Raw genomic sequence first — 11,145 nt, forward strand, 5'->3', positions numbered from 1 at the left:
TATAAAGTGGAGGAAGATGGGCACAGATGTTAGCTCAGGGCCAATCTTCCTCAGCAAAAAAAAGAGGAGGATGGTCAGATATTAGTTCAGGGCTGATCTTCACAAGAAAAAACAAAAAACAAAAAGCTTCCTCTGATTATCATCTATGACTTCTGACAGTGCTTTATGGCATTTAAATATTGAATACATTGATGTACATTAGAACCTAGATATATATATGTATATTTTTTATTTTTTATATGTGTCTATATGTCTATATTATAGTTCCCACAAGACTGGAAAATTCTAGAAGGCATGGCCAATTTAGCTCTTTTATAATTCTTATTATACTCTCCAGAGTACAGCAACATGTTGGCCACATGTTTTTGTTTTCTTGTTTTTCTTTTTTTAGTACATAGTTCTCTCTACTCACTACTTCTTCTCATCTAATGATATTATAATGTTGTCACCTCTAAACACTAAACATATGTATTCTTTTACTATCAACCAGATAAGTCTTCTAGAAAAATGAAAATACAGACACAAGTGGTTTTTTTTCCTTCTTAAATCTCAATTCCTTAAAATCCCAACATGTTCTAGAAACATTGCAAGGTCAGTGTGTTTAGCCAAAGAGCCTCCTGTTGACTTGACAGGTTGGGTCCCTGAGTTATAGCCATTTAAATGTTGTATTGTTTCCATTACATTTGCCTAGAGGGTCAGCCCTGGGCTTATTTACAAAAATTTTCTTTTTTCTGAAAATCTGGAGAACTAAATACACCTACATAAGGGGTGGAAACAGCTCAACAAATTTGCAAAATTGGATTTCAAATGGGGAAAAAATGAACTACATTAGGAAATATTTATAAAATAAATTAGATTTGGAGAGATGAGCTACCTTTGATAATGGTGTTATTTAATTTGTTGTTTTTCCTTTTCCTATGTATTCTAGTACTTTATAAAATTTAGAGAGATATCCAGAGAAGTGATTGCAATAAAAAGCCTTTTTAGTATGGTGGTGATGAGCCTCACCTCCCTTCTCATAAGCAAATCATGTTGTCTCAGCTTACTTTGTTCCTTTGGTAGGTCTCAGATTATAATGGTATAAGAAATCAGAATTTTTCTAGCGTCTTATTTGTCTTTTCTTTGCTATTGGTTTGGAGAGGGGGGAGATAATGAGAGTGAAAGAGAGAGAGAGAGAAGGAGGGGGAGAGAGGAGAAAGAATATGAAAATATCAAGATAGATTTGGCTGTGAATAATCAAAAAAAAATGAACCGTCTACACTGTAAGGAATTGATTATTTTACATAATAAGAAAATATAGAGGAAAGACAATTACAGGATTCATTAATTCAGCTGCTTATCACAATATCAAGAATGCAAATTCTTTTCTGTCTTTCTATGTTTCCTTCCTGGGCATATCAGCTTTGTCCTCAAGCTGCCTCCTCTCTTGGCCACAAGATGGCTACAGCAACTCTAGGCATCTTATATTCACAAAAATATCCAGAAACAGAACAAAGAACTATGTCCTCCCATGTTTTTCTTCTATTAGTGGGAGAGAAAAAAACTTCCAAGAACCCCTTCAGCTGACTTTTCACATCTTATTGGCCAAAATGTATCACATGTCCAGACCTAACCAGTCTCTGGCAGCAGAAATGATAGAACCAATATTTGTTCAGACAAGAGCTCAGCAAACTACAGTCTAAAAGTTAGCCCACCACCTGTTTTTGTATGCTCTGTGAGCTAAGAATGTTTTTGAATTTTTAAGTATTTGAAAAAAAACTTTTAAAGAATATTTTGAAATGTGAAAATTATACAAAATTCAAATTTCATGGCCCATAAATAGTTTAATTGGAACACAGCCATGCCCATTCATTTACCTTTAGTCTATAGCTACTTTCAAGCTACTATAGCAGAGTAGAGTAGTTGCAACAGGAGACCATATGGCCTGTAAAGCCTAAAATATTTACAATCTGGCCCTTTACAGAAAAAGTGCCTAGTCCTAGCTTAAACCAACTTTTATTCATCTATTAGTATTGGGTCAGCCTCTCCCAAAGCAGATAATATAGTTTTGTGATTTTTTTTAAGGATAGGAATGAATTTTCCTGAGCAAAATTTTCTAGGGAAAGGGTAGGGGAGTAGGATGTTGGGTAGACAATAAATATGGAGAAAGAGAGAGAGAGATTGAGGTTCAAGCACACTTTAAATGAATAACCTGTCTTTAGTGTTGTAAAAAGCTGACTCCCTAAATCACAAACACAACCTGTTGATAAGACAGAGCTGAGTTTATCACTTACTATGTTAAGTGAAAGCGCTACCTCACAAAAGTCCAGGAGTGTCTGTGAGTGTCGGTGGTGAAGATTAGGCCAGAATTTACTGAGAATTGGAAGTTTGATTTTAGGAGGATTTTTCAATGTGGGAAATTGGTTACTATTAAGAATTATGACACAGCAATCCAGGATCGGTGAAAACAGCAGGGTGAGGTGAGAGATTCAAAGAATCTTAGCACACAGACCTCCATTAATGCTTTCCATGGAAGAATTGATGGATGTTTGGGCAAGTTCCTATAAAGACAGTGAAACCATTTGCTTTGGCAGGAGAGTCCCAGAAAAGGATAGAGATGCTAATGAAGACAATGGAAAGCAAAGTCATGTTGATGTTGATGGGTGGTAAGGTATGGTTTGGAGATTTCAGTGTCCAGGCTGAGTGTGGGGTAAATGATTTTGGTTCTCAGTATTTTGGAGGTTTGTTGCAGATACATAGGCATGTGAGTGTGTGGTCTGTTGGGGGGTGAGGGGTGGTTGTGGTTAACTAAATTCATCTTTCTCCCACCTTGCTTCCAAACTAGTTCCAAGGTCTAGATAGAGTTTATGCTGACTCAGCAGCGATATTGTGCTAAATAAAGCATCCCTATTACCTACTCTCCTACATGCAGCTCCTTCTCTGTTTCTCAGTGCACTGAAGCATGGATAGGGAAAGAAGAAAGGTCTGTTGACAAAGTCAGGACATCCTCTGGGACATGGCTAAAAGTATTATCGTTTAATTCAAACCCCACACAGATCCATTTGTGCATAAACGCTGTCAGATGACATCGTAATGGATAGTGCATACCTTTAAATTGATTTCCTTTTGATGTGATAAACACATCTTATGAAAGAGATGTTGAAATGTGATTTTTGATGTAAAATAACACAATTTAGATTTTAAAGTAGAAAACCTTTTGTTGATAGGGCTTTGTTCAATTCAGTGCATGTACCAAGCATTATTTGCTATAGGTGATAAATTAGCTTTGAACCAGCTATAATTCATAAATGGTTATTTCTGACTGATTTATGGGAAATCTCTTTAATTGCGATAGCAAAAAGACATTGAAGTAGCAAGAAGTAGAATATAAAACAGCCTGAGGGTTGAAAAAGGACAGACACGTGTGCCCTACAATTAATAGAAATGTATCATAATCGCATATGTTTTACTCATACCTAGTATATTTTTGATCGTGCCAGTTAATCTTTACAACTTTGAATAATAGATATTAATATGATTCCTATCTCATTTAGGAGGAAGGAATTGAGTGTCCCGTTACTTTATTTTTATTATGTTTTAAATATGTTTATATATTGCTTATTGTGAGCCAATAACTTTATATATGGTATGTGACAGTGCTAACACAAACCTTTGAGTAGATAACACTGTTAATCCCTTTTCACAGATGGGGAAAGTGTAGTATAAAGAAGTGAAGTAACTTTCCCAATTGTAGGGTCTTGGAGGTTCAGCAGGCATATAAATTCAGGAAGTCTCATACTAGAGCCTTCTCTCTTGACCCCTGGCCATGGCTGCCTTTGCTATTTCATATTCTAAAGAGAAAAAGGTAGCAAACGGCAAAGGTCTTATCTTCTCCACATCTGTGCTATTTCCAGTCAACCAGTCATTTCAGCCTGTGTTGCCAGAGACCCTAGGACTCTGAAGAGAGTCATGGGGTGGAAGGTAGGAGGAGAAATGGAGGAGCAGGGCCCTGGAACCCCAATCTTAAAAACACCAATCAGGGGGCTGGCCCGGTGGCCTAGTGGTCGAGTTCATGTGCTCTGCTTCAGAGGCCCAGGGTTCATGGGTTCAGATCTCGGGTGCAGACCTATGCACCACTTATCAAGCTGTGCTGTGGCAGGCATCCCACATATAAGGTGGAGGAAGATGGGCGTGGATGTTAACCCAGGACCAATCTTCCTCAACAAAAAGAGGAGGATTGGCAATAGATATTAGCTCAGGGCTAATCTTCTTCACCAAAAACAAATAAACAAACAAACAAAAAGCACCAATCAGTTAATATATCAGAGATTTTATGTACTATTCTTCTTCTTTTTTTTAATGCCCAATTACTTTAAGGAAGTATGTGTTGGGGAGAGGGGGGTGTATGTAAAATTACACTAAATCACATGAATGAAAATTTTCAGTGCTCATGATCACTGGAAATTTAATTAGCATTCTACTTAAAATGGAAATCTACAAGGTTATGTTTCAAATTACAATGAAAGATAACTCCTAATCTAACTCAGGGTATCAAGCCTACCAACCACATTGTTGTCAGAACATAAATGGGACAATGGAATAGACCTATAAAGCCATCAACAGGATGAATATGATGAGCAGGGCCCTGCTATTTAGTGATTAGTTGTTTTAAAATGTAGATTTTATTATTATTCAGGTATGGTGAGGCCAACAGATCAGGAGACAACTGCCATTGAAAAGATATTTCTTTACTCACAAGCCATGACTCATAGGGGTCACATGGGGAAGCATCAGGGCTGGTTAGGAGGTAGGAGGAGCCAAGGGAAAACATGAGCAAGAGCCTTTCTTGTAGTTTTTGAAAGAAGGCAAGGCAAGCAGGCTTAGGATAGGCTCGGATGAATAATTTCAGCAGGTTCTGGAACCTAGGGGCTGTCCCTAGTCGCCTAGAATAAAGTCGTCCCAAGTTGTCCCTGGTATCAAGCCCTGTGATGAGGGATAGTGGACCAAGAGTCTTGTGAGAACTCAATAAAGGAGGTGGTTTTGGTTCAGACTTCAGGTGCTTTGAATCTGAAAGGTGTGCTTATGGGCAAGTCTCTTACTATTTCTAGGAATTGGCTAGCCCTTGGAGGGACAGTCTCTCCAGAATCAGCAAAGCCCCACATATCAAAACATAAGAAATATAGAAAATAAAAAGGCAATGATTATTACATTAGTACACATCACTACACATATGCAAAGAGTTATAGTTAGATATTAACTGTTTTGCACATTTTCAACAGCCATATTATTTAGTTCCCACAGCATGCCAGGGACAGTGTTGACAGTAGGCTAAGAAGACACCATCAGACATGGCCTCTGTCCTCACGGAGCTCACAGGCTAGTGGAGGAAACAGACCCAGAGACAAATGATCATAGGACTGGGTGCTGTAAAAAGTTAACGTAGAGCCGCAACAGCCCCAAGGAAGGAAGCAAGTCGGTCTCCCCAGGAAGGCCGGAGAAAGAAACAGTAACTCAGAACCTATTAGTCAAGATTTTTTGCTGCCATAGGGAAGGAGACAAAAACAAGCCTCTGAAGCCAGAAAGCAGTTTATGACTTTAAACTTCACCTTCTTGAGACTCAGGTCCCTTTCAGTGGTTTTGTGAATGTGAGTATATGCTTCAGGATTGATAATGACAGTTGCTTTTTCTCAGTAAGGCATCTCCTATTATTAGAAAAGAGCCTCTTCTCCACCTCGTGTACTCTATGAAAATGCAGGTATTCACAAATGCTAATTAACTTTGAGAATCGCAGCACTATATCCTAAAAAGGAACCAGCCCTTCTGTCTTCAAACCCTTGAGTGGTGGGATGGGTATGGAAATGATGGCTAAGAAACTGGACCTGTCTCTGGCATTGACTTCTCTCTAAGGCTCACTTGGAACAAGTGGAAGATCTTCCAAATTGTTCTCATTGCTACTGGTTTCTCCCAAAGCTTTTCTCTCTCCCATATTAGTCCAATATTATCATTCTTAAAAACAAAGCTGATGATAGCGTTTCTTTCTAAAAACAAAGCATGTCCCCTGCGGGATAAAATGGAGACTCTTAAGTTTGACATAACCAACTCTTAACAGTCTGGACCTGATCTCATCCCAGCTTCTTTTCTATTCCCTTCCCCAAGCTTTCCATTCTCCTGCCACAGGGAACTTTTGACTGTTCCCTGGATGTACTAGCATCTTTCATGTGTCTTTGTCTTGGCTCAGGCTGGTCCCTCTGCCTGAAATGCTCTTCTTTCCTTTCTTTATCAACTTCTTCTACTAAACCTAGATCAGATGACCTTTCTCTTTGAAAATCCCCTGATTTACCAGCATGATTAAGTTGCCCTGACTTCAGTGCCCTTGTGTCAACGTGGCCTGGTCTCATAGCAATGAACATGTGTTATTGCACTTCATCTGTTTGCCTGTCTGTCTCACCTTTTGAATTATAATTTACTCAGGGTTAAGGATTATATCCTTTATCATTATATGCCCAGTACTTAGCAAAATGTCTGGATAAGGACAACAACAAAAACAATTATAATAAGAATAATGTCTAACATGTATTGAGTTCTCACAATGTGGGAGACATTATTCTATGCCCTTTATCTGCATTAACTAATTTTATACTCACAACAACATTAAGGGAAATATTATATTACCCTTATTATTACCCTTAAGTGTAATATTATCATTCCCATTTTGCAAGTGGGGAGAATGATTTATAGAGAGGATAGGTAACTTACCCAAGATAATACATAGTAAGTACTAAATTAGTGCCTTTTTGAATTGGAATGTGGTGAGCGTCCTGGCCCTTTTTATTTTCTTTCCAAGAGAGTCATAGAAGAGGCACTGTTTACTGAGATGAGAGATTTGCAAAAGTCATTATACAGGTGCCCAATCCATGACAAGCCAGTTGAGTGGGGCATATAATTGGTAACACAAGTTCCTTTGGAATCCTCCTTGTGCTGGAAGAAATGCAGAAAGTGAGTTATTTCCCGTCCTACAAATATACTTAAAACAGTAAGACTAGGGACACAAGACATAATAATTTTGTTATACTAAGATCTTTTCTGTAAATAAAAATTATGTTTCATGGGAAATTACTTAATTTGTGGTATGTCTCCCTATAGGTAGCCAATGGCTATATTATAACGAGTTTTGCTATATGAGAATCTCTAAAAGTTTATGTGCTTTTATGCATGTCACTATTCCAGTGTATCTTCACAGGTACCATAAATTAAGTTGACAGTGTTTACAGCTGAGGTCACCCCGAAAGGAAAGGTATTTTAAAGAAATTAATTGTGAAAAATATTTGCTTTTGCCATCATTATTGCAAAAACTCTTTCATGGATTATTTGAGATTATGCGCTCCTGGACCAACCAGATGAATGTCTGAGTCCTGGTTCTGTATTTACTAACGTGATTTCATGCATGTTACTTCTCCTGTGATTAAATTTCTTCATCTTGAAAATGGAGACAATAACAGTTCCTACCTCAGGCAAGCGCTATAAGGATTAGAAAGGATTAAGGCCAGCTTCGTGGGCTTGCAACCTGTGCAATTGCAAAGGGCCCCATACTCAGAAGGGCCCATGCTTGGCTTAACGCTCTATTGTTACTGATTTGAAATTCATGATTTTTTAACAAGGCATCCCACATTTTCATTTTGCACTGGGCCCCACAATTATGTAGCCAATCCTGAATAGGACTGTTCGTGAAGTCTACAGCCCACAGTGCCTGGCACATAGAGTAAGTCTCAATAAAATGTCAGCTATTACTAGTTTTGCAAAGGAGCTTTTACTCTGTTGGATGTAGCTCCCAAATCCTATTTTTCTGAACTTTTTCAATCTGGTCTGGACTTTGAACCTAATGGTGGGGTATGTCTCATAAGTCCTCATGCATTCGGGTCACACTTGGTTGGTAAACACTCCATTAACATCCTCTGCCTCATTCTTCCATTTCTCTGTGATTGCACATCTGATGGAATATGGACTGTGCATGGCTGCTAATTTCAAGTACAGAAGCATTCTTTATAAACATGAGACACATCACTCAATAAAGGACATAAGATTTGTTGTTTTCCTAGTCTGAGAAATGATGGCTTTAGCTGATACACTGACATTGCTCCAGAAAGACATTTGAGGAGAACTAACACTCTTTTCTGCTCTTCTTATATTGCAGACTATTTGAACTCCAGAAGGACCAAAACCAGATAAATTATGAATGTTGAACAAGATGACCTTACATCCACAGCAGATAATGATAGGTCCTAGGTTTAACAGGGCCCTATTTGACCCCCTGCTTGTGGTGCTGCTGGCTCTTCAACTCCTTGTGGTGGCTGGTCTGGTGCGGGCTCAAACCTGCCCTTCAGTCTGCTCCTGCAGCAACCAGTTCAGCAAAGTGATTTGCGTTCGGAAAAACTTACGTGAGGTTCCAGATGGCATCTCCACCAACACTCGGCTGCTGAACCTCCATGAGAACCAAATCCAGATCATCAAAGTGAACAGCTTCAAGCACTTGAGGCACCTGGAAATCCTCCAGTTGAGTAGGAATCACATTAGAACAATTGAAATTGGGGCCTTCAATGGTCTGGCAAACCTCAACACCCTGGAACTCTTTGACAATCGTCTCACTACCATCCCGAATGGAGCTTTTGTATATTTGTCTAAATTGAAGGAGCTCTGGTTGAGAAACAACCCCATTGAAAGCATCCCTTCTTATGCTTTTAACAGAATCCCTTCTTTGCGCCGATTAGACTTAGGGGAATTGAAAAGGCTTTCATACATCTCAGAAGGTGCCTTTGAAGGTCTGTCCAACTTGAGATATTTGAACCTTGCCATGTGCAACCTCCGGGAAATCCCTAATCTTACGCCGCTCGTAAAACTAGATGAGCTGGATCTTTCTGGGAATCATTTGTCTGCCATCAGGCCTGGCTCTTTCCAGGGACTGATGCACCTTCAAAAACTGTGGATGATACAGTCTCAGATTCAAGTGATTGAACGGAATGCCTTTGATAACCTTCAGTCACTCGTGGAGATAAACCTGGCGCACAACAATCTGACATTACTGCCTCATGACCTCTTCACGCCCTTGCATCATCTAGAGCGGATACACTTACATCACAACCCTTGGAACTGCAACTGTGACATACTGTGGCTCAGCTGGTGGATAAAAGACATGGCCCCCTCCAACACAGCTTGTTGTGCCCGGTGTAACACCCCTCCCAATCTGAAAGGGAGGTACATTGGGGAGCTCGACCAGAATTATTTCACATGCTATGCTCCTGTGATTGTGGAGCCCCCAGCAGATCTCAATGTCACTGAAGGCATGGCAGCTGAGCTGAAATGCAGGGCCTCCACGTCCCTAACCTCTGTATCCTGGATTACTCCAAATGGAACAGTCATGACACACGGGGCGTACAAAGTGCGGATAGCTGTGCTCAGCGATGGCACATTAAATTTCACGAATGTAACCGTGCAAGATACGGGCATGTATACATGTATGGTGAGTAATTCCGTTGGAAATACCACTGCTTCAGCCACCCTGAATGTTACTGCAGCAACCACTACTCCTTTCTCTTACTTTTCAACTGTCACAGTAGAGACTATGGAACCTTCTCAGGATGAGGCACGGACCACAGATAACAACGTGGGCCCCACTCCAGTGATTGACTGGGAGACCACCAACGTGACCACCTCTCTCACGTCCCAGAGCACAAGGTCGACAGAAAAAACATTCACCATCCCAGTGACTGACATAAACAGTGGGATCCCGGGAATTGATGAGGTCATGAAGACTACCAAAATTATCATTGGCTGTTTCGTGGCCATCACACTCATGGCTGCGGTGATGCTGGTCATTTTCTACAAGATGAGGAAGCAGCACCATCGGCAAAACCACCACGCCCCAACAAGGACTGTTGAAATCATTAATGTGGATGATGAGATTACAGGAGATACACCCATGGAAAGCCACCTGCCCATGCCTGCTATTGAGCATGAGCACCTAAATCACTATAACTCTTATAAATCTCCCTTCAACCACACAACAACAGTTAACACAATAAATTCAATACACAGTTCAGTGCATGAACCGTTATTGATCCGAATGAACTCTAAAGACAATGTACAAGAGACTCAAATTTAAAACATTTACAGAGTTATGGAAAACAAACAATCAAAAAAAAGACAATTTGTTAAAAATGACACAAATGACTGGGCTAAATCTACTGTTTCAAAAAAGTGTCTTTACAAAAAAAACAAAAAAGAAAAGAAATTTATTTATTAAAAATTCTATTGTGATCTAAAGCAGACAAAATTATGTGTATTCCTCAGAACCTGTTTTTGCTGCACTTACTTACTATTTTCCCACATCTCGTCCCTGCCTTCCCCGATTGCCATATTTTTCATAGGAGATCTCAATTCCCTAAAGAACTGGTCTAGGAAATTTTGTAAGAATTCTGTTATACTTTGAGATTTTTATGGTGAATTCTAGTGGTGAGATCCAGTCTATTTTGTCTTTATTGCTTTTTTTCCTCTTTTCTTTTTTTTTCCCCCTCATGCCCTTATGAAGTAGTCCAATGGGGAATGCATATTAGAAATAGATTTTTAAGAGAGAACAAGGAAAAAAATGCAAGATCTTATATTTTTCTTGTAATGACCTGTTCTGTATTTATGAGGAGGACCGTTCAATGGAAAAGGGAAAAAAAAGTAAGCAAACAACAGATTAATTTACATATGAGCATCTATAAAACCCATGATCTTTTAAACAACTCTAGAACCAGAATTTGTAGTTCAAAAGCTAAAAATAAGATTATAAATAAAATATTGTTGGTTTTTCTGTACCTGGAGACAACTCATTTGTAGTATGGCTCAAATGTGAGAAACTTGATGGTAATTAGATTTCGTACCTTCTAAGAAAGAAAATTCTACAGTATTCTTCAGTCACAGCATTCATCTCTAGAGGTCTTGTTTAATTAGTTGACTTGAGTTTTGGATCTATATTCAAGGATGCTGTGTTATTTTTTCCTTCTCATCAGGGCTACCCTTTGTAGAATGCTCAGATTAAAAAAATAACGATTTTGTGTAGTAAATTCCATTCCTCTTGGAAGAAAGCTTCAGTATAATTTGGTCACTGTCCCCTAAATAAAATTCTAC

At 39.1% G+C, this 11,145-nt stretch overlaps 1 protein-coding gene across 4 annotated transcripts in view; it reads left to right on the top strand.

The window, feature by feature from the left end:
* The window catches only part of LRRC4C (leucine rich repeat containing 4C), a 171,563-nt gene extending 160,731 nt beyond the window's left edge, over positions 1–10,832 (top strand). For all 4 annotated transcript variants that reach the window (XM_087423120.1, XM_087423119.1, XM_087423121.1 and 1 more), the window contains one exon: positions 8,171–10,832. In XM_087423120.1, the coding sequence (XP_087279246.1) occupies positions 8,213–10,135 (1,923 nt within the window). In that variant the 5' untranslated portion in view covers positions 8,171–8,212 and the 3' untranslated portion in view covers positions 10,136–10,832. The remainder of the gene's footprint in view (positions 1–8,170) is intronic.
* Positions 10,833–11,145: the final 313 nt, after the last annotated feature.

This window comes from Ceratotherium simum, chromosome 34 (genome assembly GCF_057802395.1).
Source record: "Ceratotherium simum simum isolate JZ-2026a chromosome 34, ASM5780239v1, whole genome shotgun sequence".
Lineage (NCBI taxonomy): Eukaryota > Metazoa > Chordata > Mammalia > Perissodactyla > Rhinocerotidae > Ceratotherium > Ceratotherium simum.